Source organism: Phalacrocorax aristotelis, chromosome 8, assembly GCF_949628215.1.
Source record: "Phalacrocorax aristotelis chromosome 8, bGulAri2.1, whole genome shotgun sequence".
In the NCBI taxonomy this organism is placed as follows: Eukaryota; Metazoa; Chordata; class Aves; order Suliformes; family Phalacrocoracidae; genus Phalacrocorax; species Phalacrocorax aristotelis.
The window spans coordinates 30,508,955-30,532,579 of record NC_134283.1 but is presented as its reverse complement, the minus strand read 5'-3'; the positions used below and the strand labels follow the sequence as shown (position 1 = coordinate 30,532,579).

The 23,625-nt window shown below is 44.2% G+C and overlaps 2 protein-coding genes across 3 annotated transcripts in view; one reads left to right on the top strand and one right to left on the bottom strand.

Moving 5' to 3' along the window:
* Nucleotides 1–13,172, bottom strand: part of KCNIP1 (potassium voltage-gated channel interacting protein 1) — a 299,356-nt gene extending 286,184 nt beyond the window's left edge. Inside the window, exon 1 of one of the 2 annotated variants that reach the window (XM_075102181.1) lies at nt 12,425–13,172. In XM_075102181.1, the coding sequence (XP_074958282.1) occupies nt 12,425–12,485 (61 nt within the window). In that variant the 5' untranslated portion in view covers nt 12,486–13,172. Of the gene's footprint in view, nt 1–571; nt 764–12,424 lie in introns of those variants that run through there. The other variant, XM_075102179.1, reaches the window with a different exon arrangement.
* KCNMB1 (potassium calcium-activated channel subfamily M regulatory beta subunit 1) overlaps nt 1–23,625 on the top strand; it is a 189,168-nt gene that overhangs the window by 37,552 nt on the left and 127,991 nt on the right. The gene's annotated exons all lie outside the window — the stretch shown is intronic.

The window sequence follows — 23,625 nt, the reverse complement described above, 5'->3', positions numbered from 1 at the left end:
AAGTGTAAGGTCCTATACCTGGGGAGGAACAACCCCACGCACCAGTGCAGGTTGGGGGTGACCTGCTGGAAAGCAGCTCTGCTGAGGAGGACCCGGGAATGCTGGTGGGCAGCAGGTTGGCCATGAGCCAGCAATGTGCCCTTGTGGCCAAGAAGGCCAGTGGTATCCTGGGGTGCATTAGAAGTAACGTGGCCAGCAGGTGGAGGGAGGTTATCCTCCCCCTCTACTCTGCCCTAGTGAGACCACACCTGGAGTACTGTGTCCAGTTCTGGGCTCCTCAGTTTAAGACAGACAAGGAACTACTGGAGAGAGTCCAGTGGAGAGCGATAAAGATGATGAGGGGACTGGAACATCTCTCTTACGAGGAAAGGCTGAGAGACGTGGGTTTGTTTATCCTGGAGAAGAGAAGCCTGAGGGGGGATCTTCTCAATGCTTATAAGTATCTGAAGGGAAGATTCCCAGAGGATGGGGCCAGACTCTTTTCAGTGGTGCCCAATGACAGGACAAGGGGCAATGGGCACAAATGGGAACACAGGAAGTTCCACCTGAATATGAGGAAAAACTTGCTTACCTTGAGGGTGACAGAGCAGTGGCACAGGCTGCCCAGAGAGGTTGTGGAGTCTCCTTCCTTGGAGACAGTCAAAACCCACTTGGATGTGTTCCTGTGCCCCCTGTTCTAGGTGTGCCTGCTCAAGCAGGGGGATTGGATGAGATGATCTCCAGAAGTCCCTTCCAACCCCTACCATTCTGTGATTCTGTTCTGACAGACACAGAGCTGGCGCCAGGTCACAGTGAAAGCACAGATAGAATCAGCCCCACCTCATCCTGCCTCAGAAGTTTGATTTATAGGGCAGCGAAGCTCTTTAAACAGATTGCTTTACGTTCACGGCTAACAGGGCAGAAACACACCCATTAAGTAAATGAGTATTATTTGTGCAGGCTTCTGCCAAGAAGCACCTCTTCACAGAAACACAGGGAGGTGATCAAAGGCTCACTCCTTGCTTCTTGTTCTTTCAGGAATTCAATGGAGTTTGAAACATTCTTGCAGGTGAAAAATATTACCAGATATGTAAACGCCTCTAGTATTTGCTTATAGTTGTTCAGCTATTTTTTCAAGTATAATTCAGGCATATTAACTGCAAATACAGGGCCTAACTATAAACCATGTGGAGCATTTTAGGGCACTTGTCTCCAAGCAGGGACATGTTCCTCAGAAATGCCAGATGCAACACTAAAGCAGAGAAGCAAAGCTGCACCTGCGCTTCCCAGCTCTGCCAGGGCCATTAGCTTGGCCTCAGCACTGCTGGAGCCCCAGTGGAAAGTGAGGTGAAAGCATCTGCACAGCAGGTTGAAGGGGAAGCAGCCAAGGCAGAAGAGGAGTGGCTTTGTGTTTTCTGAGTGATCAGAGCCTGAGATGCCATTGTCAGTGCGAGAATCACAGGGCTGAGTTGCTAACTTCACACCCCAGCAGCTTCTACAGAAAACTGTCTGTCTGATTTTGATCTGGATGAAAGTTAAGAAAAAATATTTGCCAGCTAATTTCCCACTATCAATAATTTCCAGGGAACAATTCTAAAGGGACACAATTTTGCTAAAAACAAACAAGGCAAAGAGATGTGACAAAATTCATTCCAAGCCAGAGCATTTCCAGGTTCCAAAACATCTCACAAACTCCATGGGGTAAAGGGAATTTTCAAGTTTGGACCACCTTTTTAGTCTAACAACTAATTTGCTTCATAGGTTTTACAAACCAGGAGCATACAGAACAGGAGAGTGCATTTGCTCCAACAGATACAGCACCACAATTTAACTTACACACCATTCACCTAGAGCTGAGTTGGGCTGCAGGAGACATTCAAATAGGCACATGACTGTGTTCTCTCTTGTGCGTTGCTGAACAGCAGCAACAGCCAGTGACCAAGGAAAGCACACAATGCTCTGATTTCCTGCAGCGCGTGAACTTTTGAACTGCAAGTACTTTACCTCCATCAACAGTCACGACACAGGGAAAAGAAAAGGCAGCATCAGCTAAAAAGAAAAAATGCAAATGTAGCTATGTAAAGTGCTATAGCTGATGGCACTGCCCAGAAAATGCCTGATTGGAGAATTTCCTTTGTTTGACAGCATACTTTGCTGGAGGGCTGCAGTGAACCACGTGCAGCCGAGTGCTCTATCGCGGAGGTGATTAGAAATGATAGGGCAGTAGCTCAGCTGTAATGTCCTCACTCCTGCCAAGTGGAAGATGCCAAATTACTGTTGGAAATAGCCCCTTTTGATGCCTTAAATGGAAGGCCTGGAAATGAGAAGCACTTTCCTGAAAGATCAGTCTCCGGTTGTCTTTCTGTCCCAGCACCAAACCTGCTCTGCTTGCAGGTCTGGTGCTGTCTGCACAGACAGGAATGGACCTTGTGGAACCAGATTTCCTTTGCAGAACTGCACACGTTTGCCTTCGCCCATTGTTCGGTACGTAAAGATGTCCACCCAGGCAGGATTTTCCTCATGCCCTAATGCAGCTCTTTCTCTAGTTGCCTGCAGCCTAGCTAATTCTGTATACACAGGACTGCAAACTAGACCTTCTGCCAGCTCCCATGTTAAAGTGTCAGATAAAAACAAACACTGTGTTACAGGGATTCAGATCCACACAAGGACATGCTTTCGATTCCTGGAGCGTTAGTGTCACAGTTTGGGGTCACGTCTGACTCTCCCAGCGAAGCACGTAAACTAGTGTGCCAATTCAATTACACTTGCTTATTAGGATTAGCAGACAGCAACCCTCTCTGCACTGACACAAAAGTTTCCTGCTTCCCATTTTCTAATGTGCTGCTTCTAGTTCAGACGACAATGCGCAGGTCCCTTGAACTATGAGGATTACAAATGCAAAGAGGAGCTGATGCTCTCTGCTGCATCAGGGGGTTCACCTGCATGGGATGAAAGAGCTTCCCTAAGGGAAATTGCCCTTCCCTGCAGAAGCTGTGCTGGCTCCCAACATTTTGCAGCCAGGGAGCTAGTAGCGTTATCCTTCACACGGCTCTGTGTGTATCCTACAGAGAGCAAGCCTCAGCTCATGCAGTTTGATGCGCTAAATCAGGGGCCTTGACTGAGGTTTCAGCTGATAATCAAAAAATCTATGGGTCTGACACGTAGCATTGCTCACTAGAAGCAAGCAACAGCAGCTTGGGAAAATGTACCTGAGAGCTCGGCCCCGAGCTGCAGGCAGGCAAAGTTAGAATTGTTGTCAAAACATTCAAGCTCCGCTTCTGAAACCACGCTCTAACTGTCTAAATCTTGTGAACATGGCTTCTTTCATCCATATTTTCCTGCATATAAATTTGACAGGCAGAAACATTTACTTTGCTGGAACGCTAAAAGCGCCTGGCATTCAGTACTGATCTCTGGCTCGCTGTAATTCAGCTCCCCTTTTCGAGGTGACACTCTCCCTTTCCACTAAGGACTTTTCAGCAGAATGATACAGGCATCTCTCAGGTTTCCTAGAAACCTGCCTCCAGCAGCACAACATGCATCCTCACAATCATGTTCTCCATTAGCTGTTCTCAGCCACAATCTAAAACGTCCTGTGCCTACTGATTGGCTTTTAGAGACTGTATCTGTGGCCATCTACGGAAAATCTAGGCACTTCCCAACCGGCCACCCACAGAACAAGCTTGGGGGGAGGAGGGTTTTCATGGAGCAAGAGAAAAGCAAACACTGGTGTGTGTGAAGAGCTTCGGTTGTTGAATATGTCAAGAAAGTAATGTTTGGATTGAGGAAAGCCAAACAGATGTAGCAGAGCTCTGCCAGGAAAGGATGGCTCTGTTATCCAGTTCATATCTTCCTTAAAACTTCCCTGCACCACTGCCAGGCCAGCTCCCCTCCTGCCCAGGCTGCCTCCCCTCAGCCCTCCCTGAAGGTACCAGTGCAGCCTCCCAGTGCAGCCTCCCAGCCTGACAGTCTGCTGGCACACCGTCCTCCCCTGCCTCCCCACCAGCCACGCTTCCTCCCTATGAAATTCGCCTCATTTCTGCTGAGGTTTGTTTAAACTCTTCAGACTATCCCCACCACACCCTCCCTATCCCTAGCAGTAACAGCACAAGTTACATCCCCATTTTTATGAAATGCAGTTAGAAATCAACTGATCCCTATCCATATTGTATTCAGTCCAGACCAAAAACATCACCCCACAGTCACGGCCACAAACACAGATTGGAAATATCTGGGCAGGGCTTCCTTCATTTCTAACTCACCTATTTTGAAAACACTGATACAGTTTACATTTTTAATCATTTTTGGTTTTTTAAGTGTAATCCACCTTACAGTAACAGTTATTCCCCTTCCCTGGGGCATCTCAAAATTAATAAAAGGGGAAAAATTAAATACCTTGCTTAGAACTCAGAATATATTTTGGTCAGAAATGCTGCTCTGGTACCATATAACTCTAACCTGCATTTCCCAGCTGGATAAGACCCCTGCCATGCATTTTGGTACCTTCCTGCAGAGGAGGATATGGGCTGCCTAGAGCATCCTGCACCCGCTGGGAAACACCTCTCAGAGAGAAGTGCAGAAGTTTCTTGTCTTGCAAATAGCCACAGTGTGAACAGCAGTATAACTCAGAGACCCTGAGCTTTCTGCATCACTGTGCCACTACGTTCTCTGAGTAATGATTTTGAATAAGAAACATGGCACTTGACATAAATACCCAGGTCTCTCCCCTGCCACAATGGAGGGAGTACTTTAGCAGTTACACCTCTCTATTCACATCTAAAACTACAATAAAATAACAAGCCAATAAAGTGTTCTGAAAATGTTGGTGAATAACCACAATTAATAGAAATTTTGCTTAATGAAATATTTCACCTAAAAAAATCATTCCAGTTTTGAAAAATTTGTAAATCTTCAGGGTGTTTAATAAAGCTTAAATAAATATCAAAATAAGTGACTGTAGAAGAATGTTAGGTTTATAAGTGGAGAAATAAAACATCTTTCTTTTTCCCCTCACATTTGACCAAAATCAGCATGAGTTTGTAACTTGCTTTGGTTGATCTTGGTCTGCTTTTTTATAGATAAGCTTTTCCTCAAAAAATGTGTATAGCCCTAACTGACTCCCATTTACATACGCAGTGACATTAACCACTATAAAACTGGGAATGGGCCAAACCTCTGCTAATTATTAAGTTCCAAACTTTTTCACATCTATAGTGTTAAACATTTACATTTGTAACAATCCAAGTGCTTCCTAGTGCCCATTTCAAACATCAGACATCCAGTAATTCACACCAGAAGGGCTCATGATGGTAAGGTTGGAAGATTACCAAGGCTGGAAGTTAAAAGTTTGAAAATATTTTCTGTTTTATTCTTTTGGATTATTGTGGAACAAAAAGAAACTTCAAAGCACTACAGCCTACTGGCATACAAAGCTGAAGTCTTTAATCACCTGTTTTGTGGTGGGATTTCATGGCTGTGTGTGGATGTGCTGCACTTTAAGTGGCACATATTACCTGTACCCAAGGGCAGGAGATAAGCACACACGTATGCTAATGCAACATAACATATAACACACTATATAATGTACTTTCCGTCATCTATTTTTTCTTTATTCCAAACCTCCAAGCTGGGTCTGACTAGGGCATTTCAGGCAGGCGCTGTATGCCTGTGGGAAACAATGAGGGACATGCATAGCTTATTTTAATTTAATCAGTGCTATCCACTCTTAAAACCACCTATTTGAGATCCTACTGCCAGGAGCTGTATTTGTAGGGAAACAAGTATGAAACGAAGTAAAAGGCAAGGGAAGAAATTGAGAGCTTGTAACTGCACAGGAGCTAAAGAAATTTTGGCTGAAAGATGGCGGGGGGGGGGGGAAGGACAGAAGCCATCACAAGTCTGTAAGTCCTATCCACCTCTAACCAAACCCCACTCCCATGCGACCTCTGGCACAGGGCTGCTGAGGACACCAGAAAGCAAGGTGCAACAGCTCCTGCACCTCTGTCCAACCCGTCACAGGTGCACCCCAACCATGTGACCAGGATGTTTAGCTAATTCAATGCCGAGCAGCCTCCCATGCACCTCTGCACTTCAGAGAATCCACAGAGCTTCACACAAAGTGGTATATTCTGACAAACACTTATCGGTCATCACAATTTTTCCAAATTGCTTCTGATTGAGTGCTTACATCAAACAGTTTTGTTGCTGAGTGCTGTTCTGTACATCCATTACAAAGACAATTCCCTAGAACAAACTGCCTGTCAAACCCTCAGTTTTCCATGCAGGCAGCCGGCCATGTATCTGACCTGCCAGACTATCAGATGACGATGAGAAAAGACTAGGGAGAGAAAATGAGATGTCAATGTCATGTACTGGCTCTTGTGCACTGCCAGGAGAAACAGATTCAGCCATTTCTTCCATTCACTCAAGCATCTGCACGTCTCTGACCACAGGAAAGATGCTGCTCTTGCTCTAAAAAGAAAATGTTTGGGGAACTGAGATCTTCTCTCTATTAACAAAGTACCCAGGACACAGGGCTGTATGGTCCAAGTCTTTAGGACACACACATTTGTTTACAACAGTGTCAGGCTGTCCTGTCGGGTTTCTTTGAGGAGCAGAAGCAAGAGAAGGGCAACTTTCAAAGCTTTTCTTCAGGCCAAACCTGAACAGATTTTTGAGGGATAAAGGCAAGTCTGTCACTTCTCCCAAATGAATTTCAAAGGCCTACTGAGAATAAAGATGCCATAAAACAGCTTACAAAAAGTTATTTTGCAACCGTCCATAGTGGGCAAAGTAAATACCAGCTCCCCTGCCCAAATCTATCATCTCTGTTCTGCAGCTGTAGGTCTAGGGCTGAACAGGACTGATTCCTTGAAACACTATTGAGCCACTTTTTCTGCTTCTGAGCAGAGGAGGAGATTGTTCTAGTGCAGGGCACTGAAAGGGCACAGCTGTGACTGGCAATCTTTCGAGCTCAGTCAGGTCAGTCAGATATTCTTATGAAGACTGATGAGTCGAGAGATGTCGAGTGGTTTCCTGGTAAGTAAAACAGTTGAAGAACCAGCTGGTCAGACACAAAATCTGATGCTTTTGGACAATAAGCCATTTCAAAGCAAACTTTTTTTCAAAACAAAGTCTAGAAATTTTTCACTATAAAAATGGCACAACTGGACATTTTAAGCAAAGTGAATTCCTGCTGTGAGCTCTTACAAAATTAAACAACTGTGCCGGGCTCATCTTGAGAGTTTAGGTTTGGGTGATCTTGGATCAAAATCAAAACGTTACTCACATTCAACAGGCTCGGATTCCCAACTGAAAGTGGTGCTGCTTTCTGCTGGTGCTGTCAGGGTAAGAGCTGGGCCTATAGCTCTAAGCCCAAAAAGATTCAGGTATTGAAAAATATTTAAGTTCTTTTTTCTTTTTTTTTTTTTTTTTTGGGGGGGGTGGGGGGGCAGGGGCAGAGAAAAGAAAGAGCAAACATAGCTAATCCCTTATTCCTTGATTTTCCTTTCTACTGTAACGGAATTTGCCCACAAATGGCAATGTAACCATCCCCACTGCACGCTACCATGGAGGTACAGAAAGCAGTCAAAACAAGAAATTCCCCCTGCTTAAGCAATCTGCTAATCTGAACGTTTCCATGACGAATATGGAAATGTCTGATTCTAGCCACAAATTTTGTCATGATTGGCTGCAGACTGTAAAAACACATGAAAAATCTCTATTTCTGCAGCTAGTGGAAACCAGAGATGCACTTGTGCGTGCATTATCTGCTGTGCTGGCCCTCTGCCTTTTAGTGTTGGGGGGGGGGAACCCCAAACCACAACTCATTTATTGTTTTATTGCTTATGTTTGCTGGAGGTTATACAAGCAACTTGAAATTCTCAAGTCCATCTTAATCTTCTACCTAAGCACTAACTGCTAACATACTAAGAGAGGAGCACTCCCTCTCAGCTTTGTTGGTGTTTGTTACATACTGAGCTCTTAATGTTTTTTCCTGTTCGCAGTACCCCCAAGCTCTTATATCTTCAGGGTTTTTAAAGTGACAGTAATCCCAGAGTCAGAGGGTGGATGAGTTTGGAAGGGACCTTGGAAGACTGTCTCATCCAATCCTTTCCTCAAGGAAGGGTTAACTACAGCAGGTTGATCAGGACTGTGTCCAATTGGGTTTTGAGTTTCCCCGAGGACAGAGACTCCACAGTCCCTTTGGGCAGCCTGTTCCAGTCACCCTCACAGTAAATTTTTTTTCTTATAGAATCATAGAATGGTTTAGGTTGGAAAGGACCTTTTGAGGTCATCTAATCCAACCCCCCGCAGTGAGCAGGGACATCTTCAACTACATCAGGTTGCTCAGAGCTCCGTCCAACCTGACCTTGAGTGTTTTCAGGGATGGGGCATCTGCCACCTCTCTGGGCAACCTGTTCCAGTATTTCACCACCCGCATAGTAGAAGTTTTTTTTCTTATGTTTAAGTGGAATTTCTTGTGTTTCAGTTTGTGCCCATTGCCCCTTGTCCTGTCACTGGGCACCATTGAGAAGAGCCTGGATCTATCACCTTTACTCCCCTCCATCAGGTGTTTATACACTCTGATAGATCCCCCCGAGCCTTCTCTGCTGCAGGCTGGACAGTCTCAGCTCTCTCAGCCTCTCCCTGTATGTCAGATGCTCCAGCCACTTAATATTCCTCATGTGCCCTCAGTGGACTCAGCCCAATAAGGTGCCATCTCTCCTATACTGGGGAACCCAACACTGGACATGGCACTGTGTATGTCTCACCAGTGCTGGGCAGAGGAGAAGTATCACCTCCCCTGACCTGCTGGAGATGCTCAGTCAAATGTAGCCCAGGAGGCTGCTGGCCACCTTTGCTGCAGGACACTTTGCTGGCTCACAGTCAGCTTGTCTGCCAGGACCCCAGGAATGCTGTGCAGCTTTGCGGGTCTGAGGCACAAGCAAAACAAACATGGAAGAAAGAGGCATTATCTTTTACTAGGCCAACTCAGAATGCTGGAAAAGTCAGACAAGAGGAACCCCAACAGTGAATGAAGTTAAAATGCTCTCAGCTGAGGAGATCAGAGGAAAAAATTTTTAATGAAATGTACAAAAAAACCCCAAAACTGTGGAACTGCCCCAAGCCACTACCAAAGCAAACAGCACAAATCTCAGCGTCGCTATCCAGGGACACTGCAGCAACAGGGAAAGCTTCTGCAGCTTTACTGATAGGACTGCAAATCTAAGAAGTAGAAATCTTTAGAAATCTTTATCCCACAGGACAGGGCAACGTGACTCATAACCTGCCTAGACAAAATGCCCAATTATATTGGATGAAGTTTTCACATTCAAGCCAATCAAATGATCTCCGTCCCTACAAACCCACAACACTGTCCACTGCCAGAGAAAAGGTCTTGCACTTGATGGACCACTGCTCTCAGCTTCAAGGCAATTTCTGTGCTAGCCCTGCCTTTATTGATTCAGGCTCCCCATTTTCATTAAAACAAGGAATTAAATCTTTTACTCTTGAACAGTACTACAATATATCCTCCAGCATTGCTGTTTGCAGCTGGAATAACTGAACTAGCCACCAGTCCCATTGCCAGGGCTCCGGACCTGGCCACGAGTGGGGTGTGAGGGGGACCAGCGCAAGCAGACCCATGTCCTGCACTGAAGCTGGAAGGGTTCAGCATGGGCTACTTGAGCCCGCTCTGCCAGGACCCACCATGTGCTTACTGATACTAATTGATCTCTGGAAACTCCTTACTTTAGACATGACCTCTTTATTTTACCTGTTCTCAAACAGGTTTTTGCTTTTAGTTTATTACACCAAAGATACGTAGCTTCAGATACTGTGTGAGCTGCCTAGCTAGAAAAGACTGTACAAATTGTCTTCAAATTACTTGGAAGACCACATGTTTACCAAGAAAACAGTGCCTTTGCACACTGCATCTCTTATAACTATTTCCTCAAGCCCTTGTTTTAGCAGCAATATTTAACTGCTTCATAAATCCTGAAATAGTCAAATAAACACATAAATATAATAAATAATAAGATAATAGTAGATGATAATCTAATAATAAAATAGATAAACAATTTATAAAAGATAGACACAGTGATAGCAAATGGAGCAGTTACACCTGGGCATCATTAGCAAGGTGTGCCCTCTGTCACAGGAGGAAACCCCCAAAGCAGGCTGCATCAACAACCACACAGCCAGCACTGGGAAGAGTGATCCTTCCCCTCTGCTCAGCACTTTTGTGAGCACATCCAGAGTGTCGCAGTGAGTTTTGGGCTCCCCAGTACAAGACAGACATGGATACACTACAGCACTGTCAGCAGAGGCCACCGGGATGGTTGGGGGCTGAAGGAGATGCTGAGGGAATGGACGGGCAACACTTAAGAATCTGTCATGTAGTGGTGATCGACTTCCTCTGACTACTTAGCTCACAGACAAAGAACAATTTCAGATTGTATTCAAGCCCAGCACATATTAGTGTTTCTTTGCTGACAAGGTAAAGTGCTCACAAGTCAACGTAAAACACACCAAGCAGCCCACAGGCACGTGTGGCAAAAATGCGTCCACCACTGCTGTTTGGAGATCTGGGGGATCCTCTTGGCATTGGTCTAAAGAAGCACCTGCAACTGGCTGAAGTCAGCTGAAACCAGCAGTGTTGTTCTGTAATGCTCTTTCCTGCCAGGTAAATAGTGACTAAAAGGTGTGAAATTCTGTACTGGTTTTGAAAATAGCCAAGAAAATCAGAGGATTTTCTTCCAACTTGCTCTTTCCGACTAGGTGTCCTACTAACCAGCAACACCACAGGGATAATGCATCAGAGCCAAGAGGAGATAAGTCTGGGAACACAAGTTTTGATAAATATAGCTGAACAACCACTGCCAGGAGGCATCAGCAAGATTGAATCCCACTGTAAGTGTTCAAATGTGTGACCAGATGCTGTATTTTTACTGCTCGTGAACTCCAACAAAAAGCAATTTCTTCCATCCACTAGAGAGTTGAGCCAATCACAGGACAACAAAGTAGCAGAGAACAGATACATTCAGCCAAAAATTTTCTACATTTAGTGGAAATCAGATCCAGCTCCCAGGTTTCTGGCAGGTGGATAAGACACCCCTTGGTGTCACAGCAGCCACCATGCCCAGCACATCACGTTCAGCTCTCGTGTACTTCGCAGTGCCTAAACACAACTCTCTCAGCTTCAGGTGTGACTCAATGCTTAGACAATTAGAATTAGACAGTTATGCTTACATTTTAAATAATATCATACACATCCCAGACGATTGTACAATTATGGTTGCATTATAACAACACAGAAGGGTGAATGGTAAACCATGTAAAATTTTACCCTGCCCTACCTGCCTTGTACCAGGAGCACAGAATTTTACACTTGGTCACAAACTAGGTAGAATCAAATCCCCTGCACAGCCCTTCCCCATTTCTCTTTAAAGTGATTATTTGATGTTTCATATTTCCTAAGACATGCTTTAATTTAAATTGCTAGAAAATGCATACCAACTTGCAATTCAGAAGTATCCGTATAAACTGAGCAACAGATCCAGTGGAAATAGAGACCTACCCTAGGAATACTAGGAGACTGTTAAATGCAGAGGTTCTGGCAGGGAGTATTTCCAAATAGCAGAAAGACTTGCCTAAGTTAGAGTCTCGCTTTTTGTTTTTTAAACAATACTCATTCTTACGGTACTGACGTGCCCATGGACAGTGCTTTCAACTTTCTGCTCAGCAGCACCCTGGAATTTTTGAATTAACCCTGAAGGAAACTGAGCAAAGCTCAAGCAAACACTACACAAGTGAGACCTCCTGAAGAATCAGCATCTCACAGCCCAATATTTATGGATTTAAGGATCAAAATCCCTGGGATTGCTGCTTGCTTTCTCATTTTTCATCAGCTTCTCCTCCTCCCCTTCTTTATGAAAACATCCTAATTTTTTTCCCCTCTTGATAATATTTATAAAACACACATCATTAGTACTGCACACTTGGTGTTGGATTACTGGATGTGCAACACTGCCTCTAACCATACTTTCTGAGAAAAAAATGCTACAAGGTATTGGGAAGAATTTGCTGTTTTATTCCCCTCTCAAAGGGTTTACAAAGCATGGGATTTGGGAATAAGCAGGTCTCTTCTGCAAGTGCCCTGCATACGGAGCCACTGAGTTTCTCCTCCTCGTACATGCCTGTATGAAGAATTACAATATTTCAGATGCTTTTCACCCCCCAAGCCCCTCCACAGCAATTTCCTCATGCCCACACGTTTCCTCCACCACCTTGCATTCCACTCTCCTTCACAAATTACACCTCACATAAACATTGCTGGGTTACTTGCAAGTGGCACATGTTCATTTTCTCCTCCCTTCCTGATATAAATTTCACTCCTAGCAAATATATAAAGGGACAGTAAAAGCAAAACAGGAGGTCTTACCTTTTGATGGTCGTCTTTGTTTCGTTTGTAGAGAAGAGAACGTACCCATTACAGCACCCATTGCAAAAGCTACTTATGAGTTTTTGGGGAGGATTTATTTTGGCTGGGGTATTTTTTTTTTTTAATTATTCTCACCCCAACCCCCCCACCCCCCACAGCCAGTGAACAAAATCTGTGTGAAATGCCCCCAAGAACAAAACAAAACAGAGGAAGTCAAGAGAAGAAAGAAAAGAAGAAAGGAGGAGGGAAAAAGCAAAGCACTGCAGCTCAGTGTTCAGCAAGCGTTAAGCTTTGAGGGTTTTTTTTTTTTTTTTTTAAGTCAACACACATGCACTGACTCACAGCCGGCTGCACTGTTATTATTCAAAACAGCTCCCCATCAAAATTTAAATGCTAGGTAGATTCCCTCAGACCAGAGCTAGCAGCAGATGCATCAAAATATTTACTGGAGCACAGCCACATAAACACACAGGGTAATTCTTCCTCCCATTCCCTTATGGCTCCAATCAGCAGCCTGTAGGTCTAGCGAGGGAGCATCAGTGCATCTCTTCCAGTAAATACTACACTGGAGTCCTGTAGACATGCCGAGGGTCTCAGGGGGAGGCCTGGGCTTTGGGATGGGTACCAATTTGGAATGAATGGAAATCTGAGTGGGAAATGGTAGCGAGTGAGGCATCAAAGCCCCAGCTGCACAGACTGCATGCTCCTGCTAATCAAGAGTCTGACAGAAAGGTAGGAAGCAGCAATCCCTAACAGCCTTCTCAGGCAGAAAAGTCAGGGGAAAATACATAAGTGCAACACAGGAAAACAGAATATTTTACCACAGTCCCTTTCCTGCGCATCCCTTCTCATGCACCAGAAGCACATGCAAGACAGTTGTTAATAACTTATTTTCCTGCAAAGTATGTATGTGCACATCCTTTTTAAAGGCATTAAAACAACAAACTGTTGAAACAAAATTCTGCAAATGCCAGGTGGCTCGAAGGAGGTAGGCAATTTCTGGCATTTTGTTCAGTTCTTTCATATTTCAAAAAATCAGCTATGTATCTTGTTAGGTTTTCTCAGAAAGTGCGATAGCAAGTGCTCAGGTACAGAAAGAGTTAAAGATACCAAGGCAGCCATAAGAACCAGAATTAATTTGCTATTTGCACATGGTGACTGAGATTAAGGCAGCATCTGCGCCAACAGTGTATTTGTCTGAAGAAATTCATTCCTACACCAGCAACCAAAGCACCTTGTCTCAACAGGTTTCCCCAGCTTCCCTGTAACTTCAGAGTAAAGATTTCATCAACCACAGATCCCAGAGCTCCCAAGATCAGCAGCTGCACAGCATCAGTGTCCCTGGAGGTAAAGCCCCATGTTCCCTTCTGCTCACACGCTGCCAGCAATGCTATCTTTGCATGCACAGGTGTACTTGCATCCCTCATGTATACCAGCAAAGAGCTTATAGTTAGTTGCTAGTCACAAAAGACATTACACAAAAGGGGTTTTTTACCTTTTGTCTTGTTTTAGGACTCAAAATACAAGAGTTAAAAAGTTTTTCTGAGCAATGTCTGAGGTAAGGTCGTGTTTAGATGCCAAAATCCTGAACTGAAATGTATCATTTTGCAGGCAGGTGCAAAGTGCCCAAGACTTGGGGCACACAGTGCTTCCACTGTCATTATGGGGGAGTCTGTCCTGGTTTGTGCAATACCTATTCCCCCCCACCCCAGATTCCTCCCCCAGGCTGGCCCATGGCTGTGGCCCTGCAGCCTGTGGGCTAATAGGCTTCTCCGGCCACCCGGACCCAGACGGGGGTCTCTCAGATTAAGGTGATCTCCACAAACCATCGAAAAGCTGTATGCGATTCTTAAGCTCTTTTTTATTTAAATATTTGTAATTCTTTTATGCATATTTTACATCTGTTTACACATTAAAATTAGATAGGTTACAGCATGCATGTGGAAAACCACCGCTCTTGGTATTTGTGCACACATCGAAGGCTGGAGGGTGACCAGAGACTGCGGCAGATGTGGACTCACATAACAGTGGCTGCTTCATGCCACAGTTGCTCAGATGAGAAGCCAGTAGCTGAGGACATGCCTGGATGTGTCATTTCTAAGGCAAACAGTGATCAAAGAGAGATGGTGGGCCTCCTGTTCGGCAGGCTGAGTTTGCACCTCCTGTAACACCTCAGTGTTGCCCTTACTGGACACAGATGCCATGACAGAGCCTCCACGGGCTGAGTGGTCATCCCTAGATCAGGCTTTCACCAGTGGCTGAGGGCTGTGGTGGTCCTGCCTCCCCGCAGTAGGAGGTCTCAGTGCCACCTCTGGACTTGCTATTAGCATCAAGACAGCTAAAAGCAACAGCTGCCACTGGGATGCTGTGCTCCCCTGCCCTCTGCTCCCAGGCATGATGTCTCCAAGATGTCAAAAATGGGAACCTCCTCAATCTAGGCAAAGTTGTCACTAGCAGGAGTCAGTTAACTGCAACTCCTGTCACGTTGTGCACTCGCAAAACCACACCTCAGTTGATTCAAGCACTGGGAAGTTCAGTGTTATGTTTGACAGTACTGATGTATTTAAGAGCTCCAAAGTAAATGGTTGCAAAAAAACTACACGGATTATCATAGAATCATTTAGGTTGGAAAAGACCTTTAAGATAGGTTTACGGTTAGACTAAATTAACACTGTCAAGTCCACCACCAAACCATGACCCCACGCGCTACATCTACATGTATTTTAAATACCTCCAGGGTTGGTGACTCCACCACCTCTCTGGGCAGCCTGTTCTGATGCTTGACAACCCTTTCAGTAAAGAAATTTTTCCTAATATCCAACCTACACCTCTCCTGGCACAACTTCAGGCCATTTCCTCTTGTCCTCACTTGTCACTTGGGAAGAGACTGACACCCAGCTTGCTACAACCTCATTTCAGCAAAAAAGCATCTAGAAAGTAGCTAGTTTCAGGATTCCTCCTGGCATTGGCTGGATCCCAACCACGCAGAAAGAGATTGGCCTAGGAGTGGCAGATTAGGCTGCCCATATGGTGAGATACCCTAGAAAAAATTAATTTAGCAAGATAAAAATGCACCCCTGATGCTGCACTGTTGTTTACTTGAAACAGCATGGTATACGAAAGCAGAGGGCAAACGCGAATATTCGGTTTTCTTCAAAACTTGAAAGTAAAAAAGATTTGTCTTGGCTGGAAACCAGTACTGACAGATCCCTATGAAATCATGGGGATAAATGGTTACACACATTTTTGTTTGTATGACTCAAATATACAGGAATGGGGACAAGAGGAGAGACCACATCTGTGCCTGGGCAGATGAGCACAGAATCTCAGATCACCAGTTCAAAAGCAACCATTTTCTCTCGCGGCCAAAAGTCAAGACCTCAGAGGAACAGAAGTATCATAAACACTAATGAATTTGGTTATTTGCAGCAGCAGGCAGGAATTCTCTTTCCCCAAAGGTGACTATCCAAATTTATCAACCTAAGAGATAATACTTGAGATGTAGTAAGTGCTGATGCTCACTCTCTGAGAAACAATATTTTTTAGAGTATTTCTTTCAGAGGTAAGATGAAGAATGAGCTCTGACAGTGACGGTGAAATTCACCATTCTATCTGTGTGGGTACCTAAGCCAGCATCCTGGGTAAGAGCTGCTATCAGAGGATCAAAAGCTCCTCTGGGAAAGGAGATATTGTACTGAACCTGACTGTAGCCCCCAGTATTGACTTCCAGTGTCCCAGAACCCAGCTGCTGCTCACTTCCTAGTGCAGTGACAAACCTCAGCTGCATGCTGTGGAGCTCTCTCATGGCATGATCCAGACAGAGCTCTTAAGAATTTGCTTGAACAGCTGAAGGCATGTGCCGCTTCATAATGCCTGTTCCATGCCTAAACCCACCCACTTTCCGACTGGAAGTTTACCCAACGGGTGACTTACTTGACCATCCCAGCAGTCACTAAGGAGGGGAGAGCCCCTGCAGGAAAGGGTCACGAGCACTTCGCACAGGCAACGGGCAGACACACACTAGGCATGCATGGATACAGCAACACATGAAAAGCATTAGTTGGGGTATGCCTCTGCCCCAACACAAGACTGTGCACATACACGACCAAGCACTCAGTGCTGGGTGCTGATCTCCCAAGCTAGATCGGCAGGGCAGATGCGTCATCACTAATTCATCGTTATTATCAGCCAGCGATTAAAGCCCATTCCATCCTTTTACCACTACTACATACTGTATTGTAACAAATTCCATGTACTAACAAAATAATGACTGAATACTATTCACTGACCCTCCTCCTGTTTTCTTTAAGCCTCTAAACTCTATACCACTGTGTTTAATAAGTGAGACAAACATCAGAGCAAAGTAGACAGACACTGGCAGTGATGTAGGTGCTTATTTGTTGGATGTAGTCAGAGGTTTGGTCAGAATAAGCAGTTCATTATTTTTAATAAGTGCCAATATAGCATCTTCAGTTAGGGATATTCCTGATATTGCTACAGGATGGAAAACTCCTGGGAGCAAAGTCCCAGGATTTGGTACAGCTCTGCTCTCTGACACAGGATCAGGTCATCTTCCCACTAAAGACGACGACTGGTGTAAAATGGAGCTGGACCACACTTGGGTTACATCTATCCTGAACTAGGCATTTCTGGCATTTTTGTGGATGTATATAGGAAAGTAGAGAGGGAGGGTGGTTTTTTCATCATGTGGAACTACAGACCTTGCCAGGAGAAAACACCCTCCCTAAGCACAGTATCTAGGGAAGCAATCTCTGATTTATCAGCCATCCTCTCCTGCAAGGCAAAGCTGGCAACATTCATCTGTGGACTAGCAAGGGAATGCCTCAGACACACCCAGATTTTAAGACTTAGAGCATTGTTGAAATTCATTCTGATATATTTTTTCTATCTCCCAAAGAACAGCAATGAGCATTTGCATAACAGGAACACAAATAAAACCTGAAAACTGCCTGTTTATAGCAAACCCTTGTCATTCACCCTGTATCTAACAGCTTTGAGTGGTTCCAAGTAGGTTCTGCTTTAAAAAGCCTAAAGCTAGAAGCAACCAATTCCTTTTCACTTCTGAGTATTTTAGGAATGAGACCTAGGCAGCATTGGCCAGAGTTTCCTTCTATGTGCTAAAGACTAAAGGAATTTCATCTTTCATATTCCAGTAACTAACAGCTGTTTCAGAGAAGATTTTATACTTAACCCATGAGGAGCTATTCACTTTAAGACAGAGGTGACTTTGTTTTCCTGAGCAGCTACTGTTTTTCTCGAGGCCGATATGTAAACAGAGTCCTTCTGACAAGCCACTAAGAGCATACAAGTAGCAGACTGGGAGCACGTGAGCACCAACACAGAAATGCCAGGGATCCTGCTTTCAGCTGTGTCCATTCAGCTGTGGCCTGGTCAGATGTGTGTAATTGGGACCCATGGACACTGGCCCAATTACCGCTCAGTGCTCTGGCACAAAATTGCCTCCAGCCATGGCGACAAGCTGGGTCCCCCCAGCAGCACAAATATTGTTGCTCTACAATACTCTGGGCATGGATTCCCCCATGAGGGTTGGCAGCCGAGGGTGAGCGGGAGGCATGAATTTTGCATCAATTGCACAGGCACTGATAGGGCACCCCCCTTGCAGAAGCTGCCTGTGCACCACAAAGGCTGCCCACAGGCTCTTGCCCTCTTTTCCAGCTCTCTCCGATTTTTAAAGCAGTTTATGAGACATTGAGGCTTGGCTATCGGTGAGGGGGTGAGGGGAGGGAATCAAAAGCAAGAGGGAAAATGTTCCTTTTCTAAGAGAAAGAAATGACAGTTTCTGTTGCTTAGCAAATTTTTAACCAGTTGCTGTCCTCAGATGTCTGTGCCAAAATATCCTCTGCCAAGCGCTTTGCATGACCCTAAGTCCAAAGCTCCACAGGAGACCTGGCAGGACCCCTTCTGAGGCACGACCTGCCCAATTGCTGGAATCACTGCATGCCTGGGGCTGAGGAGTTACAAAGAGCATACCTACCCCACCATGCCAGAGCACTCCGGACATTCCCCCAGCACCACTGAAGGACTCATCCTTCAGGTCATCCTGGTTCTGAGGCTCCCGGCAGCAGCACTCCACAGAGTCACAGACCAACTAATGAAGACCAAGGTGCAAAAGCATGATAGGAAATGAATAAAAATAGCCCCAGCTGGATCCTGAAGTGGAAGAATTCATCACCATCATGACCACATGCATAGTGCTTGGGATGCTGACAAGACTCCACAGTGCAGCCCCCCCAGGACTTGAACCCACAGGACTCCGAGAGGCAGGAGAAAGACAAGCACACCATTTGTCTTGCAGTAGTAGTCATTGTTTTCCTTTTCTTTATTCCTCTGTTGTTATTAAAAATAAAAATAATTATTTGGTTAGACTGCTAAGGTTTCGGTTACACTAGCCAATACATTTAAGGGGTGTTTCTTTACTACAAATATATATTATTAACTTACTGAAATTGTCCCAGTTCAAAGCAGGAAGGCAGACAGCTAAGAAAAGTCTCTCCACTGAACAAACACACACAGCCACCACAAAGAACTACAGGGATAAATTGAAACACCATTGGACATTCTGCTCTGCCACTGGAAACCAGCTTGATCACGGACCAAAAATGAGGCAGTTTTTGCTGGTCTATATCTGTAAAAAGTGTTTGGGGATCTTTGTGGGTCATCATTTGCCTTTTTATCAATGTAAGGACATATTAGGTCTTCCTTCTCTAGATTTTCACCATGTATGCATTTTTTTCCCTAGCACCTATTTTTTGGGAATGTTTCTTCAAAAAAAGCAAGAACACACAAGAGCTTAATTTCATCCTCTTTTTCTTCACTCACGAGCCATTATAATAAACGAGGACATTTTCAAATAAATCTTTTTGCTCTCAGTAAGGACAAGGTAGCAACACAGGAGCTATTAAAAGATTCATTACTGTACCTCTACAGGCCCAAAGCAAATTCTCGTGATAGCTAAGCTTTGCTCGATCTCAAAAGCTAGAGATCCTCCCTTCTATTTTGATGGAAATATATTTTTCATGACATGAAAGCTAGTGAATAATAATGCTGAAAAATCAGATGGAATAGATGAGGCTTCAAGCTTTGGGATAATGTAGATTTTCATGTAAGATGCTGACAATATTAAAGTGTTGGAAAGCCACTTGCTTTCCAGTCTATAGCAAATACAGCTATGCAGAACCAAACAAAATGTGATTGTCACTTAATGCCACCAAACAGGTAACAAAAAGCCAGGCGCCGAGGTCTGAGCAATAAGGGGTGCTCCTCCTCTTTAACATCCTGAGAAGGAGAGCAAAGAACGGAGCTGGCATTTTGCATCCTATTGTTCAGGGCAAGCAGTCAAGCACCTGTCTCCTGAAATTGAGATCAGATGTCCCTGCTCTGGCCTTTCTTCTTGCAAATACCAAAACAGACCACCACTGCAGCTGCACAAGCATATGCATGGACATACATGTTTGTGTACTTAAAGAAAAAGAAAAGAGAGCAAGGTATTGTTCTGCTTGTATGATGCAGCATAGTGAGACCTGAAAACAAAGCTACTTTATTGTCTGCTGGTTGTTCTTTATTGCAGTAATGAAACTGGGCAGAACTCCACAGAGCAGACCTAATGTTTGCCCTAAGGATGTCACACTCAAAAATAGATAGCTGAGAGCTCAGGAAGGGAATACTTCACATTTCTAGTGACAACTTCACCAAAGCATGAGGTAGATACAGGTTTACATCTTTGGTTGGACTGTTTCTTCTGTAAACAGGGGGAGACTGTTTCCAGATAAAACCCTGAAAGAATAGGGAAGAAACCTGGGCAAAGTACTTGCCCAAAGGGTGGCATGAAGAAAGGATCGAGAGATGCTGCGGGAGCATCAAGCGGGGTCATCCTGGCACATTGCTGCCAGCGGGAGGGAGCAAATGCTGACAGATGGGTAGCAGGACACTGTGCTGAACCCTGTAGAGGTGATGACAAGAAACTTCAGCTAGGCATAAGGCAAGAGAGGCAGAAGATGATCAGAAAAGACTGATAGCGTCGGTGTGCTAAACTAAAAAGGAAGATGGTGAACAACAGTGATAAGAATCCGGCTGGTGAAGGGACAGAGCCGAGGAGAGGCCAGGAAGCAGGAATAGGAAATGGCTGTGCTGCTTCCCAAAACATGAGGCTTCGGCAAGGAAACTGTCAGTAAAAGGTGGGGTTTAGAGACAGGGAACAGATAAACTGGAAGAATTTCATAACAGCATCCATCTGGGAGGGAAAGAAGGATGGGGATCAGTCCTGAAACCACACTGCAGAGCCACAATGCTTAGAGGAAGAGCATCTGACACAGCCAAGGAAGCCCGGGAGGAGGCTGCATGCAGAGGAATCGAGAACTGTAACCTTTTGTTCTCAGGATGTCATTACAGTAATGCCTGCGGATGAAAAACTCACATTTCAGTAATGAAAACCATCTATTACCCCATGAAATCTGTTTGAACACTGTGCCAAGTGAAGTCTTGCCTTTCAAATTTATAAAATCCATACAAGAGAAACTTCAAGATGGTTTGAAGCAAGAAACCCTGAGGAATATTAGCCAGAAACATTAGGCCACAGAGAAGGCTGAAAAGCAGGAAGCTTTGCAGCTGCACTGCATCAGCTTCACCAAGAGTTAATGTCATTTGAAAAGTAGTATATGCATGTGAATGTAATCTGTTAAGGCATCTCGCACATACAGAATGAGATTTGTAAAGGGAATTTTGGCAGCCAGTGGGAACAGAAGATCCCAGAAGTCTGTTCTCTTTGCAGGAAGAGGGACCAGGGCAGAGATGTTGGAGCTGCATCACACCATGTCCCACAAAGCCTGATCAACACTGGCCTGTGTAAATGGAATACAATAACCTGGCTGCCAGATAGGCATCTAGTCCCCCTCCCTGCAATGGCACTGGCACCAGCAATGGCAATATTCACAAAATAAGCACTTAGCTGCTAAAAACACCACATGGAACATCAAGCAGCCAACACTAAGTACCAGGTACCTACACAAACCCAAAGCTCAGTAAACAACCTTTTTATCTCGATACATAAACATTTCTATCCTATCCACAGTCTCTCTGAACATTACAGAGGAAGCATACAGCTAAAGTAACAGGCTCAACATGCCGTACATTGCAACCAAACACAGCAAATGATCCTGGGACAACCTGTCCTGGTCGTGTGCATGATGACAAGGACATCTCTCCCAACAGCTGGGCCAGGCAGTGCTGGAGCACGGCACGTACATGCTCCCTTGCTCACAGACCCAGCGTCAGCTTGGCACTGTTTGAACTTACAAACTAAGCAAGCTGGGCGACAGACAAGAATTCAATGGTGTTTTCTTCCCAGAAGCATTAAAGAGAATATGTCAAAACTATATAAAGAACACAAACAACAAATGTCAATCCAGGTCAACAGCCACTTTTATTTCTGTCTTGTGACAATGGTCAAAGAAGCCTTACTGAGAAAGAAAAAGCAAATTTTAATTATTTGGTATTTCCATGGATGACTGATAAACTGACTCCAAACAACTGAACAGTGAGTTCGCTTTGGGGAGAAGAGGGTGAAGAAGACATTTAGAATATCTTGGATCTCTCCTTTCCTTTTGCTTTAGTGCACTTCAAAGAAATGTGCTGAACTAACCACGTATAATTCAGGTCATTGAACAGATGCACATACTGCTGGGTAACTAATGCGGATACTTAACCAGCTATTTTTGTTTCACATTTCACTTCTCACCATAGGGGTATTATAAAAGAGAACAAGAGCAGCCATTAGACACCCCTAGGTAAGTTCAACTTGTGTCAAGTGAAATCACATCAGGCGAAAAATATGCTAAATAAAATGATATTCAGTTTATACAGTTGTGCTGTTTCATTCTGAATGTGCTAGGAATGCACAACAGGCACGGATGTTTGCCTGCCCAGGCCCTGCTAGAAGATGCTCTAGAAAAGTCAGAATTTTTAGTTTTCTAATTACTAATGGCATCATGCTTTCACTGAAATGACGCACAACATTCATTGCATCATTTCATAACTTTCAAAATAAACATGACTTTCTTAATCAAGATTCATCATTCTGCATTTATGTTCTATGCTATAATCTTCCCTCCTGGGAAAAAAAACCCTGATAGAATTATTCTACTAAAATGTTTGCTGTTTGAAGCTGGATAAAACAATGCATTAAAATGGAGATTAGCTTGGCAAGTTTCATTAAGATAAGGTGAGCACCAACACCTCCCAAACTCATCACATCCCGAGCACCAGCCAGGTTTGTGTGTGTCTGAATTCTCCGTCCTGCAAATGCACATCTTCTGATGTTCCGAGTGTACAACCTGCTTGCAGTAAATTAAGAGTTTGGTTTTTATACAAAGGTGCCCCTCAATACATTAGCATCAGTCTAGCATATTGCCTGGGAATATTTTGATTTGTGTTAATGTGTATTGAACTACACTATTTTTGTGCAAGGTGGAGCAGACTCTTTGCTGCGGACTGGACATAAGCAGGCTTTGAAGTTAAGATGTGGCACCTGCCCTGAATACCCAACAAAAGCCAGATTATATCCAATCCTCCGCTATAGCTACAGCAATCCCAGACAAAAGCAAGCTTAGGAAAAAATGTCAGATGTGAGCAGGGCAATGGTTTACCAGTATCTATGCAAGCAATCACAGGGAATCACATCATCCCTATGGAAACCTTGAGGTCTGTGACACGTGCAATGATTACTGACAGCAGTTAATATACAAAGATTAAATTGCACCAGAGGATCATACTCCAGTTTAAACATACAAGTAAATGTAACATTTACAAGTAAAGGTAAATTAAGTGGAACTGGGGGTGACTGAGAAAGTAGCGTAGTAGTGGGATCATTAAACTGAAACCTCCTTACCACTGGACCTATGGGACAAAATCAGGTTTTGTTCTATGGTGGTTTTCAAGAGGAAAAGAAAAAAAAAAAAGAAAAAAGATTATTATTTCCAGTAGCTTCGAAGTAGTTAAAATCACTGACATGGTGCACTTTCACTAAAGACTTTTAGGATTGATTAAATCCTGAAATCATAATAGGACCCAAATCCTTCCTGCCTTTGACCAAAGGAAAACAACAGACTTTTTGGAAAAAAGGATTTGAAAAATCTGTTTCTTAACCAGATAGTTTTAACCTACTT